At 44.7% G+C, this 18,959-nt stretch overlaps 1 protein-coding gene across 4 annotated transcripts in view; it reads left to right on the forward strand.

Moving 5' to 3' along the window:
* The window catches only part of vps13b (vacuolar protein sorting 13 homolog B), a 1,087,794-nt gene that overhangs the window by 557,000 nt on the left and 511,835 nt on the right, over window positions 1-18,959 (forward strand). For all 4 annotated transcript variants that reach the window (XM_085992288.1, XM_085992290.1, XM_085992289.1 and 1 more), the window contains exon 22: window positions 15,270-15,394. In XM_085992288.1, coding sequence (XP_085848414.1) covers window positions 15,270-15,394 — 125 coding nt within the window. The remainder of the gene's footprint in view (window positions 1-15,269; window positions 15,395-18,959) is intronic.

Consider the following 18,959-nt stretch of genomic DNA (forward strand, 5'->3'; position numbering starts at 1 on the left):
TTTACTGGGGTCACTCTGGGCCTCAATGACAAGCTCAATACAAGGATTTGAGGTACACTGCAGTAGTCATATCGCAGAAGTCTTGCTGGATTTGGGGCTGTGTGAAACCATGTTAATATATATAACAGAAGAAAATTTTATCTCCTCAAAAGGTTCCAAATCCAATGTCACTAAAACAAATGATCTGGTCTTTATCTCATTGCTCTTTGTGGAACCTTGCTGTGCAAATTGGCTGCCGCGTTTCATACATTACAACAGTGACTACACTTCAAAAAGTACTTCATTGGTTGAAAAGCACTTTTGGACATCCTGAGGTCATGAAAGGCATTACATAAATACAAGTCTTTCTTTCCTGTCTCTCCCTAAACAACTCTTATATACACAGCTCCTCTTTTTATCTCCGTATGAACCATGGGAGCAAGCTTAAATCGACCTGCATGTCTATGAAAATTTCAATTTGTTCGAATTAACTCCACTCAAAGGATGGTTCTCGGATTTAGCCCCCTTTTATACTCTTGACAGATTGCCAGGGCTATTCAGAAACTGATAGCTGCCAGCCTCACATCAGTGACTGAACCAAACATGAAGTCTGTATATATTTAAAAATCACGTGTTTGGCTCACTGTTGAGCCTATTACTCGGGACACATTAATAACAAACTTCACAGCCGATGTAACTGTACAGATTGGACCTATATTCTCTGGAATTTAGAAGAACGAGAGGTGATTTAATTGAAACGTGTAAAATTCTTAGATGGCTTGACAGGGTAGCTGCTTGAGAGGCTGTTTCCCCCGGCTGGAGAGTCTAGAACTAGGGGTCATAGTCACAGGATAAGGGATCGACCAATTAGGGCAGGGATGAGGAGAAAGATCTTCACTCAGAGGGTTGTGAATCTTTGGAATTCTCTACCCCAGAGGGCTGTGGCTGCTCAGTCGATGAGTATATTCAAGACAGAGATCGATAGATTTTTGGGCACTAAAGGAATCCAGGGTTATGGGGATCGGGCGGGAAAGTGGAGTTGATGTAGAAGTTCAGCCACGATCTTAGTGAATGGCGGAGCAGGCTCGAGGGGCCAAATGGCCTGTTTCTTATGTTAGGCTGCGCAGCTGTATTTTAAAACCTCATAATGTGCATGATCTAAAGGGAAAGCTACAAGTAGGGGTGCCAACCCTCTAAGATTGTCCTGGAGTCTCCAGGAATTGAAGATTGATCTCCAGAGCACTGCTGTGAGCAAATCTGGCAGAAAAATCACGTGTGATATTTAAAAAATAAATTCTTTTAACACATTTTCTTATTTAGTTATTAAAAAAAAATGGGGAAATAGGGCTGTTTGACTGAAATTGAGAATCATTCAGTTGGGTAATGAAGAGTCTGTTCGCTTCTCAAGTGGTTTGGGAAGCCGTGAGAATGAACATGTTGGTAGACCAATGGGGGAGTCATGTGATGAAACCACCAGAAATACGTCCAACCAAAGTTGGCAATCCTAGCTACAAGATGAAAATAAAACCGCACTTCTTCATCCAAAGCAAAATACTGCGGATGTTGGAAATCTGACGTAAAAAGAGAAAATGCTGAAACTACTCAGCAGGTCAGGCAGCATCTGTGGAGAGAGAAACAGAGTCGACGTTTCAGGTCGATGACCTTTCGTCAGAACTGGAAAAAGTTGGAGATGTAACAGGTTTTTAAGCAAGTGCAGGGGCAGGGAAAGGGGGGAGGAAAGAACAAAAGGGAAGGTCTGTGATATGGTAGAGGGCAGGAGCGATTAAATGACCAAAGGGATGATATGATGGTGCAAGTCAAAAGGCGATGGTAATGGGACCAGCAAAGAAACAAAAGATGGGTCGAGATGAGCCGTGAATGGCAACAGCAGAACCATTACCTGTACCTGCTGTCTGAATTAATGGAGCAGTGGTTATGATCTGAAATGATTGAACTCGGTGTTGAGTCTGCAAGGTGTAAACTGCTTCATATCTGGCGCAAGGGGTTGATACTGTGAAGAGGTACAGAAGGCAGCTATCCTCACGGGCACCTCATGCGGAACCACCTCCACCTCCAGCTGCCATGATCAGGGGATTGGTCGCTGAGCTGCTCCGTCACTTGACTGCAGACTTGTGCCTGCACCTTTGCTTTCATTCGCTTCTTAATCCCCTACCCGACCAGCCTTGGCAGAAGGCTCTTTATGGGTTTGAGCCTTTCCAAAGGCTTTGAAAGATGCTGTCACCCTATTTGGAACTTGCCTTTACTGGTCTGCATCCCATTATATTTCACTTGCACACAATTTTCTGCTCTTATCACTAGTGCGCTCCCTGCTCCCGGCATCTGGACTGGGGAATAATTGTGCAAATAGACTGAGCCATAGAATCATAGAATTATACAGCACAGAAGAAAGCCATTTGGCCCATCGTGCCTATGTCGGTTCTTTAGTACAGCTGTCCAATTAAGCACACTCCCCTGCTCTTTCCCCATAGCACTATAATTTTTTTCCCTTCAGATATTTATCGAATTCTCTTTTGAATATTACATAGAAGATAGGAGCAGGAGTAGGCCATTTGGCCCCTTGAGCCTGCTCCGCCATTCAATGAGATCATGGCTGATCATTCAAATTCAGTACCCTGCCCCTGCCTTCTCCCCATATCCCTTGATCCCCTTAACCTTAAGAAATATATCTAACTCCTTCTTGAATATATTTAATGAATTGGCCTCAACTGCCCTGTGTGGTAGAGAATTCCACAGGTTCACCACTCTCTGGGTGAAGAAATTCCTCCTCATCTCTGGCCTAAATGGCTTACCCCTTATCCTTAGACTGTGACCCCTGGTTCTGGACTCCCCGGCCATCGGGAACATCCTTCCTGCATCCAGTCTGTATTGCTATTGAATCTACTTCCACCACCCTTTCAGGCAGTGCAATCCAGATCACAACAACTCATTCTGTAAAAAAAAAAAAAAAATGTTCCTCATGTCACCTCTGGTTCTTTTGCTAATCACCTTAAATCTGTGTCCTCTGGTTCTCGACCCTTCTGCCACTGGAATCAGTTTCTCTTTATTTACTCTATCAAAACCATTCATGATTTTGAACACCTCTTAGCCTCAAATCTCCTCTTAACCTTCTCTGCTCTGAGGAGAACAACCCCAGCTTCTCCAGTCTCTTCACATAACTGAAGTCCCTCATCCTGGTACCATTCTAGTAAATCTTTACTGCACCCTCCCCAAGGCCTTGACACCCTTACTAAAGTGTGGTGACCAGGATTGAACACAATACTCCAGCTGAGGCCTAACCAGTGTTTCATAAAGGTTTAGCATAACTTCCTTGCTTTTGTATTCTATCCCCTATTAATAAAGCCAAGGATCCCATATGCATTTTAACAGCCTTCTCAACTTGTCCTGCCACCTTCAAAGATTTGTGTACATAAACCCCCAGGTCTCTCTGTTCCTGCACCCCCTTTAAAATTGTACCATTTAGTTTATATTGCCTCTCTTCAGTCTTCCTTGCAAAATGTATCACTTCACACTTCTCTGCATTACATTTCATCTGCCACGTGTCTGCCTATTCCACATGTCTGTCTATGTCTTCCTGAAGTCTGTTACTATCCTCCTCGTTGTTTACTATATTTCCGAGTTTCGTATCATCTGCAACCTTTGATATTATCACAGAATCACAGAAACCCCACAGTGCAGATAGAGGCCATTTCGGCCCATCGAGCCTGCACCGACACATATCCCACCCTATCCCTGTAACCCCACGCATTTCATCCCCCTAACACTAAGGGTCAATTTATCATAGCCAATCAACCTAACCCGCACATCTTTGGACTGTGGGAGGAAACCGGAGCACCCGGAGAAAACCCACGCAAACACGGGGAGAATGTGCAAACTCCACACAGACAGTCGCCCGAGGCTGGATTCGAACCCGGGTCTCTGGCGCTGTGAGGCAACAGTGCTAACCACTATGCCCGTCATACCCAAGTCCAGGTCATTAATATATATCCAAAAGAGCAGTAGTCCTAATACCAACCCTAAATTTGAGTGATTTAGCTATTTATCATCTACTGAGAATGATCATCAGCTGTTAATCATTTGAACCTGACTTAAACCAGTCCATGAAATGCAGCTCTAGTTAGATTTGATTGACAAAAAGGAGAAGAGGAGTCGTTTGTGGTAGAGAGAGGCTGTCCTTTCATCGCTGAGGACTAGGCTGAAATTGAGCACATATTAATGGTATGCAAGAGCTCTCTTTGCCAGCTGGAAGGGCCCTAGTGAAATGAGTTTGGGCGGCCTCAGTCCATTTCTCCGTTGGGCTGGCCCACAACAGCAAATTGTCTAAAATTAACTGCAAATTGGCAATCAACCTGAGAGGCCAGAAGGACAGCTGGTGTAGGAAATGGAAACGTTCACATTGGTGCAGTAGGAATGCCTTTCTGCGATTGGAATTCGGGCATATTGTTGGAATTATATTTTGCCTGTGGTTGAGCTATACCTAATTGGTGAGTGCTTGATAGTGATCCTGGCTTCCCAAAGTAGAGGTCCTGATTCCCAGCACTGACATTCTGCATCTCGATGAGGCCAAATTTTACATTGAAGAAAAGATTCAAATAAGTAATTAAAGGGGAATAAATTCTTGGGAGAGTGCAATTTGTTCCAAATATTTTTTCAGAAAAGGAAATGATACACTCATCAAAAAATTCGCTGTCCTTTTTAAAGAAAAAAAATTACTACTCGGGTTGTGGGCATCGCTGGCAAAGCCAGCATTTATTGCCCATCCCTAGTTGCCTTTGAGAAGGTGGTTGTGAGCCGCCTTCTTGAACCGCTGCAGTCCTTGTGGTGAAGTTGCTCCCACAGTGCTGTTAGGTGGTTCCAGGGTTTTCTAGCGACGGTGAAGGAATGGTGATATACATCCAAGTCAGGATGGTGTGTGACTCGGAGGGGAACTTGGAGGTGGTGGTTTTCCCATGTTTATCGAATTCTCTTTTGAATATTACATAGAAGATAGGAGCAGGAGTAGGCCATTCGGCCCCTCAAGCCTGCTCCGCCATTCAATGAGATCATGGCTGATCATCCAAATTCAGTACCCTGTCCCTGCCTTCTCCCCATATCCCTTGATCCCTTTAGCCTTAAGAAATATATCTAACTCCTTCTTGAATATATTTAATGAATTGGCCTCCACTGCCTTCTGTGGCAGAGAATTCCACAGGTTCACCACTCTCTGGGTGAAGAAATTCCTCCTCATCTCTGTCCTAAATGGCTTACCCCTTATCCTTAGACTGTGACCCCTGGTTCTGGACTCCCCGGCCATCGGGAACATCCTTCCTGCATCCAGTCTGCCCAGTCCTGTTAGAATTTTATAAGTTTCAATGAGATCCCCTCTCATTCTTCTAAACTCCAGCGAGTATAAGCCCAATCGACCCAATCTCTCCTCATACGTCATTCCTGCCATCCCAGGTATCAGTCTGGTGAATCTTAGCTGCACTCCCTGTGGTAAACCACTGTTATTGTTTTCATTGTTGTTCACTACTGTTATCGTTATTGCACATTGTTACTTCTTGCTACTCACTGTGTACCAATGCATGCCTCAGCTGGCTCCGCCTACATGACCTGGTATAAAGGTGGCTGCCCGGCAACCCACTTCCTTCTTGGAACCAGTCGTCCACGAGAGGCATGCTCTGTTCTTTAGTTAATAAAAACCTTTTCATTACTTTCCTAATTCATCGCCTTTTATGGAGTAATTGATAAGCGTATCACTCCCTCCATGGCAAGAACATCCTTCCTCAGATAAGGCGACCAAAACTGCACACAATACTCAAGGCGTGGTCTCACCAAGGCCCTGTACAACTGCAGCAAGACATCCTTGTTCTTGTACTCGAACCCTCTCGCTGCGAAGGCCAACATACCATTTGCCTTCTTAACCGCCTGCTGCACCTGCATGCTTACCTTCAGCAACTGGTGCACCAGGACACCCAGGTCTCGTTGCACTTCCCCTTCTCCCAATCTATTGCCGTTCAGATAACAATCTGCCTTCCTGTTTTTGCCACCAAAGTGGATAACCTCGCATTTATCCACATTGGGCCGAAGCATGGCAGATGCAGCATAATCACCCAACCTGTCCAAATCATCCTGGAGTTTCTCGGCATCCTCCTCACAGCACACACGCCCACCCAGCTTTGTGTCATCTGCAAACTTGGAGATATTACATCTAGTTCCCTCGTCTAGATCATTTATATAGCCAGGGTGTGCTGGTGGTGGAGGGGGTGGATGTTTAAGGTGGTGGATGGGTGCCAAACAAGTTGGACTGCTTTGTCCTGGATGGTATCAAGCTTCTTGGTGATGTTGCAGCCGCACCCATCCAGGCCAGTGGAGAGTATTCCATCACACTGCTGACTTGTGCCTTGGTGGTGGTGGAGAGGCTTTGGGGAGTCAGGAGGTTAGACACTCGCCACAGAGTACCCAGCCTCTGGTCTTCTCGAGTAACTTAGCAGAGTTTCTCCCCTTGTAAGTCAGTGAGGAAATTCCCGGTACAGGAAACTTTGTGCTATCCGGCAGCCACGGGACCGAACTGCTGCTGTTGCCTCAAAACTTCCGGATAGACCAGCGTCAATGTTATCAGATAGGAGCTTTTCATCTCCGTATCTGACAACAAAGACTGTTGCTTAGCAACAGCTTGTCAGTACTCGGCCCGTGGCTTGGAAGCGTCTCTGAAGCTGTTGCTAAGATACAGAGACGCTTTCTAGAGCCTGTCGTATCTGACCACAAACACTGTTGCTTAGCAACAGCTTGTCAGCACTCGGCCCGTGGCTTGGAAGCGTCTCTGAAGCTGTTGCTAAGATACAGAGACGCTTTCTAGAGCCTGCCGTATCTGACCACAAACACTGTTGCTCAGCAACAGCTTGTAAACACTCGGCCCAGTAGCTTGGAAGCGTCTCTGAAGCTGTTGCTAAGCTACAAAGACACTTTCCAGAGCCTGCCTGTGAAAAGAATGCTAGGAGAAGAAAAAAAACCTAACCAAAACGGCTGCTGATTTCTGCTGTTAGATCGAAGCTGCCGGACATTCAACGTCCGGATAGCACAAAGTTTCCTGTATAACTGTATCTCTACTGTTTCCCTGGGGATTCTTCCGGTCTTCTGCCAGAGTTACACCGGGAGACTGGCAGTGCTTTTGCAAAGCTTCATCCCCAGTTTGTTTAGACAAAACACTAAGGAATCGTATTGTGGTAATCATGAGAGATTTTAATATCTGAAGTATGGGGACAGCTCAAGGGCAACCAAAATGGAAGGGTGACGGCATAAGCAAATTTCAGAGAGGTAATAAGAGTTGTTGCCATAACATAATAAATAAAGCTGGACAGATGCTATATTATATGTAACATTGAGCAGTGTAACATAATAGTGAACACTTGGCAATTAAGACTGAGGCCAAAAATGTGCAGAACTTAACAGCAGCAAGCTTAGGGGAGAATTAAGTTGTAGGACGAACCAACAAATATGATGACAAAAGAAGGTTTAAAGTCTGTTTCAAGAGATGTGGAAAGAATGTATAGTTCTGGGAGAAAAATATCAAGCTGACGGTAAAAGTTGCCTGAAGGTTATGCCACGAGGAACAAAAGAGTTAGTTGGTGATTAAGCAAGTACTAAAAGGGCTCAGAAGCCAGCAAAAAAAAAACAAGATTGTTGGTAACAGCAATGGTGAGAAACAGCAAAAGATTTCTGTGTGCTTACAAGTCTATTATTACTAAGCTCAATGAAGAACTATATAATGCATCTCAAAGGCACTTGATTATAAATCAAAACAAGTTGTTTTATGCTTTAAACCTCATTGGCAAGATCATATTTGGAATGCAGTGCGCAACTTTGGGCACTAAACCTTGTAAAGCATATTTATGCATTGAAGCATTTAGAGAAGAGTAAGTTGTGATGAGTTACGAGGAAATACTCTCAAAATGGGAAAACGAAAGGCAACATGACCTAAGGACTTAAAATATACTTGGAGGCATAAGAAAATGTACGTGGATAATGTTACACTAGTGCAGTCTTGTGAAAGAATCATTGTAGCCACAGGCCAGGAATCTTTCTTTTGATTGGCTCCTAACGTTTTAGTGACCGCTTCAATATTTATGGCAGAGCACTCCTTTAAAAATATTGCTTTGTGGCTTTTACAGTTTGGATCGCAGGTAGCTGATGTGAGTAGAAAGCAACCTTGTAATTGCAGTGAGACCAGCTTTCCTAGTGTAGCTTATTTTTTTTGTCCAAATGTTAGTGCTGATTTTTGCTTGCTGACTCCTATGAGTGAATGTGAAACGGGCTGGAGGTTGGGATTTGCCGGCACTAGACCTCCACTTTTATCTGTTTCTGTTCACGTTTTCAGTAGGGTTTTGCACCCACTAGGAAGAAAAAAAATTACAAAAAATCTTTGTCGAGTTAATGGGTAGATTTATTTGGGCATTACTCCTGGGCATATTGGATTGCTTGGGCACTGCAACTACAGCAAGATCAGGTGAGTCAGAACATATGTCCAGAAGGGAGCCCACTCGATTTTCCTTACAAACTTGGAGGCGCACTTCTTCCTGTCTGACTTTCCTATACTCACCGCACTCAGGCGATTCAGTTTGCCATGGTACATGGCCAGGCAGACATACCCCAGTAAGTGTAATAGTGCATGTCCTATATATTATTTAAGGCATAGTTAAAAGTGCTGAAAGTATAACTTCATGGTCGTCTGTATGACCGTGGTACAGCAACCGTTTTGCATTTTGAAATCTTTTTGCTCCCATTTAGAAACATAGAAGATAGGAACAGGAGTAGGCCATTGGGTCCCTCGAGCCTGCTCCGCCATTCAATGAGATCATGGCTGATCATACAAATTCAGTACCCTGTCCTTTTTTCCTGTCATTGGTGAATGGTTGGACTTATGAACATAAGGGGCCACAGTCTCAGGATACGGGGTAGGACATTTAGGACTGGGATGAGGAGAGATATCTTCACTCAGAGGGTGGTGAACCTGTGGAATTCTCTACCACAGAAGGCTGTGGAGGCCAAGTCACTGAATATATTTAAGGAGGAGATAGATAGATTTCTAGATGCAAAAGGCATCAAGGGGTATGGGGAGAGAGCGGGGATATGGTATTGAGATAGGTGATCAGCCATGATCATATTGAATGGTGGAGCAGGCTCGAAGGGCCGAATGGCCTACTCCTGCTCCTATTTTTCTATGTTCTATAAGAAATAGAAGCAGGAGTAGGCCATTCAGCCCTTCGAGCCTGCTCAGCCATTCAGTAAGATCATGGCTGATCTTCGACCTCAAGTCCACTTTCCCGCCCGATCTCCATATCCCTTGATTCCTTTAATATTGAAAAATCTATCGATCTCTATCTTGAATATACTCAATGACTGAGCATCCATAGCCCTCTGGGATAAAGAATTCCAAAGATTCACAAGCCTTTGAGTGAAGAAATTTCTCCTCATCTCAGTCCTAAATGGCCGACCCCTTATTCTGAGACTGTGACCCCTGGTTCTAGACTCCCCAGCCAGGGAAATATCTTCCCTGCATCTACCCTTTCAATCCCTGTATAAATTTTATATGTTTCAATGAGATCACCTCTCATTCTTCTAAATTCTAGCGAATATAGGCCGAGTCTCCTCATAGGACAATGCCCCCTTCCCAGGAATCAGTCTGGTGAACCTTCAGTGCACTTCCTCTAAGGCAAGTATATCCTGCCTTAGGTGAAAACACACGATGGCACTCTTATTATGTGCTTCAATTATAAGCATTCTTCACTAGTAAGTTTACACAGTGAAGCTTAGATTTTCCAATGGATACCACCTCATTTTTGGGCAACATTGAGGATGGCAGGATATGTTGCCTTGGATCCATTTTAGCACCCACCCAATAGTCCACTGTCAATTCCAACAGGCAGAAGAAGAAATTGGGTAAAATGCCTGGCTCTATTTAAATGAGTCAGTATTGATGTGCTCATTTAATAAGTCCCATTTTCTGTCATTACCACCCCATTTACGCACAGTGCCAATCATGCTTGTGTATAGCTGGTGACCAGTGTTGCAGATGAAAAGTTGGATGTGGATATAAAAGAATCTCAGAACAACAGCAACAACTTGCATTTATATAGCACCTTTAACGCAGTAAAACATCCCAAGACGCTTCACAGGAGCGATTATCAAACAAAATTTGACACCAAGCTACACAAGGAGATATTAGGGCAGATGGAGGTAGGTTTTAAGGAGCATCTTAAAGGAGGAAAGAGAGGTAGAGATGCAGAGAGGTAGGGAGGGAGTTCCAGAGCTTAGGGCCCAGGCAGCTGAAGGCACGGCTGCCAATGATGAAAGCCGGGTATCCACAAGAGGCCAGAATTGGAGGAGTGCCGAGATCTCGGAGGGTTGTCGGCACCGTGCTGGTACTCTTTAACCCAGGAAGGCAAGTCTCTGGGTGGCCCTTCAAGGCTACCCTCTGCACTTTCGGCTTAATAACAAGACCCATTAAACCTGGATGCTCTGCTGCATAACCAGCAGATATCTTTTATCAGTCTTCAGCTTCTGCATCCAAGGTAACTTTTTCTTTAGTGTCCCAGGCCTTTTGACATTTAAATCTTGCAGCAGTAAGCTATTTTCTGCCGCTCAACAGGCAAGGTCCCTGTGAAATGTGCTTACAATTCTTGGAGCCCGCCCTCAGTTAAGTGAACACTAGACACTTTGGTAGGGTCAACACTAGTGCAGTCAGCAGGTGGGAGTTCCACTTTGTTACAGTTCCGGAAGGGATCGCGTGCCATCGGAAAATCCGAGCTTTCATGTAATCAGACTATTTGAATGGGGCAAGACAACAAAACCTAGCCAATTCTTGTCCCTGACCAATGTTCATAGGAACAGGAGGAGGCCATTCAGCCCTTCGAACTGGGCAATAAATGCTATCCTTGCCAGCGACACCCACATCCCAGGAACGAATAAAAAAAAAACCTGCTCCGCCATTCGATTAGATCATGGCTGATCTGTATCTTCACTCCATCTACTCGCCTTGGTTCAATATCACTTAATACCCTTTCCTAACAAAAATCTGTCAATCTCACTTTTGAAATTATCAATTGAGCCCCAGACTCAACAGCTTTTTGGGGGCGAGAGTTCCAGATTTTCACACACACAAAGAAAAACTTGCATTTATATAGCACCTTTCATGACCACTGGGCGTCCCAAAGCGCTTCACAGCCAATGAAGTACTTTTTGAAGTGCAGTCACTGTAGTAATGTAGGAAACGGGGCAGCCAATTTGCACACAGCAAGCTCCCACAAACAGCATTTTCTAGTGGGGTCACTGGATAGTGGTCAGGAGCAGGGTCTCTAGTGCCCCCCACCCCCCCGTCTCTTATCTCATCACTGAGGCTAATTGAAAAGCCTCTATTGCTGCTCATTCTAAGGATCGAACGTGGAACCATACTCGTGTATTGTTGAGTATCACACCAGAAAGTGCAATTATTCATAGGGCTTTGGGGAGACATAAAACCATGGATTTTTTAATATTAAGTTAGAGTTGAGCAATACCCAGTAATGTTTCTGGTGTACCAAAGGAGTTTCGAAAGATAATTGCTAACTGCAAACAAATAAAAACCAGTTGAGCATATCAGAATAGCTCTGGCACTGGAATGATCGAAATAATACAGTTAAATGCTTGAATAAGTATCATTAGGGCCATAAAACCAGAAATCATGACAGCGTTAATTTTTAACTAATGTGGGGTGATTTTATATGTTCCTTGTAAAATTACTTCTGGTAAATTAACTTTTCAATCTTCTCCATGAAAAGAAAAAAAAAAAGACTTGCATTCATATAGCACCTTTCGCGACCTCAGGACTTCGCAAATCACTTCACAATCCAATTAAGTACGTTTTAAGCAAGTCACTGATATACTGTAGGAAACGGGGCAGCCAATTTGTGCACACCATGAAACTACTGGATTGTCATAAAAACCCATCTGGTTCACCAATGCCCTTTAGGGAAGGAAATCTGCTGCCCTTACCCGGTCTGGCCTATATGTGACTCCAGACCCACAACAATGTGGTTGGCTGTTAACTGCCCCTCTGAAATGGCCTAGCAGGCCACTCGGTTGTATCAAAGGGCAATTAGAGGTGGGCAATAAATACCGGCATTGCCAACGACGCCCACATCCTGTGAATGAATTTTAAATCGGCCACAGGTTTTCTTCCCTGCTTTTTTTTTTACCTCTTCCTTGAGGCTCTTTTCCCACTGTCTTTGTATGTTTGTATACATGGTGTCGAACTGCTAAAGAGTCCTTTGGTATTTTTTCCCCTGTTCAAAATGAAGTGTCCAGTTGTTGTGGAGGCTGATTTACACCGAAAGAGTGAGAAATCTTAACCCTCGTGAGAACAGTGGGGAATGAGGATCAATTAAATAGTTAGATCCGCACTAGAGGGTCACATTGTCCGCATGCCCGATACGAGACTCCCAAAACAAGCGCTCTACTCGGAGCTCCGGCACGGCAAGAGAGCCCCAGGTGGGCAGAGGAAATGCTTCAAGGACACCCTCAAAGCCTCCTTGGAAAAAGTGCAACATCCCCACTGGCACCTGGGAATCCCTGGCCCAAGACCGCACAAAGTGGAGGAGAAGCATCTGGGAAGGCGCCGAACACCTCGAGTCTCTTCGCTCGGAGCAAGCGGAAGCCAAGCGCAAACGGCGGAAGGAGTGCACGTCAACCCAAGCACCCCACCCACCCGCCCCTTCAACTACCATCTGCCCCACCTGTGACAGAGACTGTAGGTCCCGCATTGGACTCACCAGTCACCTGAGAACTCATTTTTAGTGTGGAAGCAAGTCATCCTCGGTTCCGAGGGACTGCCTAAGAAGAGACTTTGCAGCTTGGTTTTTGAAACCTGCGGTTTTGATGAAACCTGGTTTTTCCACTTGGCAAAGAATGGCGGACTAAGTCAAAAAGTTGAAGGGGGCCATTTTCTCTTTGGGCGTGGACGCAAAACTGGCATTTGCAGATTGTCCGCACAGACAAGGCTGAAGCATTTGCAACAATCTTCAGCCAGAAGTGCCGAGTGGATGATCCATCTCGGCCTCCTCCTGAGGTCCCCAGCATCACAGATGCCAGTCTTCAGCCCATTCAATTCACTCCACGTGATGTCAAGAAACGGCTGAAGACATTGGATACTGCAAAGGCTATGGGCCCTGACAACATTCCAGCAATAGTACTGAAGACTTGTGCTCCAGAACTAGCTGCGCCCCTAGCCAAGCTGTTCCAGTACAGCTACAACACTGGCATCTACCCGGCAATGTGGAAAATTGCCCAAATATGTCCTGTCTACAAAAAGCAGGACAAATCCGACCCGGCCAATTACCGTCCCATCAGTCTACTCTCAATCATCAGCAAAGTGATGGAAGGTGTCGTCGACAGTGCTATCAAGCGGCACTTACTCAGCAATAACCTGCTAACTGACGCCCAGTTTGGGTTCCGCCAGGGCCACTCAGCTCCTGACCTCATTACAGCCTTGGTCCAAACATGGACAAAAGAGCTGAACTCGTGAGGTGAGAGTGACTGCCCTTGACATCAAGGCAGCATTTGACCAAGTGTGGCATCCAGGAGCCCTAGTAAAACTAAAGTCAATGGGAATCAAGGGGAAAACTCTCCATTGGTTGGAATCATACCTAGCAGAAAGGAAGTTGGCTGTGGATGTTGGAGGTCATTCATCTCAATCACATGACATCACTGCAGGAGTTCCTCAGGGCAGTGTCCTAGGCCCAACCATCTTCAGCTGTTTCATCAATGACCTTCCCTCCATCATAAGGTCAGAAGTGGGGATGTTCACTGATGATTGCACACTGTTCAGCACCATTCGAGACTCGTCAGATACTGACACAGTCCGTGTCCATATGCAGCAGACCTGGACAACATTCAGACTTGGGCTGACAAGTGGCAAATAACATTCGCACCACACAAGTGCCAGGCAATGACCATCTCCAACAAGCGAGACTCTAACCATCTCCCCTTGACATTCAATGGCATTACCATCGCTGAATCCCCCACTATCAACATCCTGGGGGTTACCATTGATCAGAAACTGAACTGGACCAGCCATATAAATACTGTGGCTACAAGAGCAGACCAGAGGCTGGGAATTCTGCGGCGAGTGTCTCACCTCCTGACTCCCCAAAGCCTTTCCACCATCTACAAGGCACAAGTCAGGAGTGTGATGGAATACTCTCCACTTGCCTGGATGAGTGCAGCTCCAACAACACTCAAGAAGCTCGACACCATTCAGGATAAAGCAGCCCGCTTGATTGGCACCCCATCCACCACCTTCAACATTCACTCCCTCCACCGCCGGCGCACTGTGGCTGCAGTGTGTACCATCTACAAGATGCACTGCAGCAACTCGCCAAAGCTCCTTCAACAGCACCTTCCAAACCCGCGACCTCTACCACTTAGAAGGACAAGGGCAGCAGACGCATGGGAACATCACCACCTACAAGTTCCCCTCCAAGCCACACACCATCCTGACTTGGACCTGTATTGCCGTTCCTTCACTGTCGCTGGGCCAAAATCCTGGAACTCCCTAACAGCATTGTGGGTGTACCTACACCATATGGACTGCAGCGGTTCAAGAAGGCGGCTCACCACCATCTTCTCAAGGGCAATTAGGGATGGGCACTAAATGCAGGCCTAGCCAGCGACGCCCCACATCCCATCAATGAATAAAAATTACTACCCAGTCCCAGGTCCCTTTCTATTGAGATCAATCGAAAGGAAACGCGGTCGGGGTGTAAACAGGCAGTTGATCCACAGCCCCAGTTTACAGCCCGCGTCAAAACCGAATATTATCTCAAAGTCTTCAATGGGGGGACGCACTTTAAAATTATATTTGAATTGATTTTTCAGTCGAGGATGTGAACGAGAATGTTCAATCAAAATTCAAACATTTTATTCACGTTTTAGCTCCCAACTATAATTTTGCTTAACATGACAGACTAGATAAAGGGAATGTATTTGACGCACAGATTTTGCTTTTAGGATGCTATTTATAAACATATTTTGTGGAGTTAAAACAATCAAGACCGGTTTGTCACATCAGCGCTTATAAAATGATTAAAACCTGAATGAGTCCTGTTTTGAATGCATACTGTGAATCTAATTACAATTCAGCATTTTAGCAGTGGAGCTTACAAAGCATGATTAGGCTGTAATTTATTTGAAGTGCGGATAATAATTCTATACATTTGCTATTTGTTACTAATTGCAACTATCATTTGCTCTTGTTCAAGAATCTCGCCCACTCTCTGTACCAATAAAAGTAATGCAAAGCTCTGAAGAATGGAGAAGTCCAGAGGACCGAATGAAAGAATTCATTGGATTAGTGTGGGATGCAGTCAAACGCCTAACACTTCAGGTAGGTGGTGTCAATCTTAGGTACAGACGTGCTGATATTGTGCTGTTTATTTTTTTTAAATAATTTAAATAGTACTTTTCAGGATGGTTTCAGCCCAAACTCTGCTGCCCGTATCCTAACTCGCACCAAGTCCCGTTCACCCATCACCCATGTGCTCGCTGACCTACATTGGCTCCCGGTCCGGCAACACCTTGATTTTAAAATTCTCATCCTTGACAAAGGGTTTTGACCTGAAACGTTGACTCTATTTCTCTCCACGGATGTTGCCTGGCCTGCTGAGTTTTTCTAGCATTTTCTGTTGTTATTACTGAATTTGGATGATCAGCCAAGATCTCATTAAATAGCGGAACAGGCTCGAGGGGCCGAATGGCCTACTCCTGCTCCTATCTTCTATGTTTCTATAATCTCTGGAGTTTAGCTGCGTGAGAGGTGCTCTCAATTGAAATATACAAGGGGGATTGCCAGGGTAGATGCTAAGAGATTGTTCCCCTTGGCTGGAGAGTCTAGAACTAGGGGAGCATAGTCTCAGGATAAGGGGTCGGCCATTTAAGACTGAGATGAAGAGGAATTTTTTCTTCTCGGGGTTGTGAATCTTTGGAATTCTCTACCGCAGAGTGCCATGGATGCTGAGCCATTGAGTATATTCAAGGCTGAGATAGATAGATTTTTGGAATCGAGGGATATGGAGATCGGGTTGAGGTCGAAGATCAGCCATGATCTTATTGAATGGCGGAGCAGGCTCGAGGGGCCTTATGGCCTACTCCTGCTCCTATTTCTTAAGTTCTTACGTTACAAAAGGTTGGACACCCCTGCCGTAGATGCATTAGGTCAGATTATTTTTTTAAAAACAAAACTCACTCTTAGACTCATACTTTGTAAGAACATATAGCTTCAAGCAGTGCACAAATCATGATTTTCCGATTGTTACTGATTTCTGATTTGGACATAAATCTATTTGGCTACAATTCCCAGATAGCTCTGTGACCAGACCTCATATTTTGAAAAGTACATAATACTGATCTTGCATTCGTTTTATTGTACAAGGACCGTGCAAATTTTGTTCTTGCTGAACACCCATGAAGAAAATTTTAGTGGTCAGCATATTTCTCATGGATGTTGAAGTTAAATAGAAGAGTTTGATTTCTTTGCAGTATTTAGAAGAAAGAAAATTCTTGATGGACCTCATTTTTTGTTTCAACTGTAAAGATGGCTTGCATGTGAGCTGACCCTTCCCTTAGATTTCTCAATTTTATAAAAATGTGATGGTAGAACTCTGGTACATTCAAACTTATAGGGGAATTATAATCTACTGACATTTCTCTCAATCCTTGCGTTTCTCAACCCTTATTCCTCCATTTTATTCTTTAGAACTGTTGAACAGTAATGGTAGACATTTTGTGTAGGACTTCTGTGAGATCTTGAGGTTCTGGCTCAGTTCCCTCATGGGTGGGAAATTCTACCACTGCCACCTTTCATGCTGTTACAGTGACAGAACTTGCTTCTAGGCTACCTTTGACCAGCAGCTCTAAAGTATACAGTGGAGGTAAATGATGTGACTTAGGAATGCTCGCAACTTTTATAACATTTAACACTGGCCAGTTCATAGAGTCATCGAGTTATACAGCACAGCAAGAGGCCCTTCGGCCCACCGTGTCCGCACCGGCCATCAAGCCCTGTCTATTCTAATCCCATTTTCCAGCACTTGGTCCGTAGCCTTGTATGCTATGGCATTTCAAGTGCTCAGCTAAATGCTTCTTGAATGTTGTGAGGGTTCCTGCCTCTACCACCCTTTCAGGCAGTCAGTTCCAGATTCCAACCACCCTCTGGGTGAAAAAGTTTTTCTTCAAATCCCCTCTAAACCTCCTGCCCCTTACCTTGAATCTATGCCCCCTGGTTATCAACCCCTCTACTAAGGGAAAAAGTTCCTTTCTATCTACCCTATCTATGCCCCTCATAATTTTGTATGCCTCAATCAGGTCCCCCCTCAGCCTTCTCTGCTCTAAGGAAAACAACCCCAGCCTGTCCAGTCTCTCTTCATAGCTGAAGCACTCCAGCCCAGGTAACATCCTGGTGAATCTCCTCTGCACCCTCTCCAATGCAATCACATCCTTCCTATAGTGTGGCGACCAGAACTGCACACAGTATTCAAGCTGTGGCCTAACTAGCGTTTTGTACAGCTCCATCATAACCTCCCTGCTCTTATATTCTATGCCTCGGCTAATGAAGGCAAGTATCCCATATGCCTTTTTAACCACCTTATCTACCTGTCCTGTTGCCTTCAGGGAGCTATGTACGTGCAAACCAAGGTTCCTCTGTCCTTCCTAGGGTCCTACCATTCATTGTGTATTCCTTTGCCTTGTTAGTCCTCCCAAAATGCATCACCTCACACTTTTCAGGGTTAAATTCCATTTGCCACTGTTCTGCCCATCTAACCAACCCATCTATATCGTCCTGTAGCCTGAGGCTTCCCTCCTCGCTATTTACCACTCCACCAATTTTCGTGTCATCTGCGAACTTACTGATCATACCTCCTAAATTCATATCTAAATCATTAATGTACACTACAAACAGCAAAGGACCCAGCACCGATCCCTGTGGTACACCACTGGACAGAGGCTTCCAGTCACCAAAACAACCTTTGAGCATCACCCTCTGCCTCCTGCCACTAAGCCAATTTTGGATCCAATGTGCCAAATTGCCCTGGATCCCATGGGCTCTTACCTTCTTGACCAGTCTCCCATGTGGGACTTTGTCAAAAGCCTTACTGAAGTCCATGTAGACTACATCAACTGCACTACCCTCATCCACACACCGAGTCACCCCCTCGAAAAATTCAATCAAATTGGTTAGACATGATCTCCCTCTGATAAAGCCATGCTGACTATCCTTGATTAATCCTTGCCTCTCCAAGTGGAGACTAATTCTGTCCCTCAGAATTTTTCCAATAATTTCAATGAATTAGAATATTTGCTAGTTGTCCCCAGTGTCCTGGGCCAACATTTATCCCTCAACCAACATCACTGAAACAGATTATCTGGTCATTATCACATTACTGCTTGTGGGACCTTGCTGTGTGGCAATTGGCTGCTGCGTTTCCTACATTACAACAGTGACAACACTTCAAAAAGTGCTTTATTGGTTATAAAGTGCTTTGGGATGTCCTGAGGTCAGGAAAGGTGCTGTATAAATGCGATTCTTTCTTTCTTTAGTTTGTTCTGTTTGAATTTTGTGGGCCAGCAGGTTTGGAAAGGGCTGCTTTTAGCACTGTTACCTCATTGGGGATTACATTCTAAATCAGAACACCAGAATTTGTTAGTATTGGCAATTTGTGATAAATGCAAATTAATAGGAACATGGTTTAAACTTTATGTATGGACCTCCTCCCCTCAGCCTCCAATAGTATGCATCATTGTGGCCCACAAAGGCAAGCTTAGATACCTACACTATAAACTATATGAATAGTGACAGAAATTGAAGCCTTTTTCTGTGTTTTTTTTCCAATTGAGAGATGGTAATAATAATGTGATGAAAAGTTGAAATTAGTAACTTAAGCAAACTGGAATGG

Source organism: Somniosus microcephalus, chromosome 7 (assembly GCF_052327205.1).
Source record: "Somniosus microcephalus isolate GS21.2 chromosome 7, FLI_Smic_1.0, whole genome shotgun sequence".
In the NCBI taxonomy this organism is placed as follows: domain Eukaryota; kingdom Metazoa; phylum Chordata; class Chondrichthyes; order Squaliformes; family Somniosidae; genus Somniosus; species Somniosus microcephalus.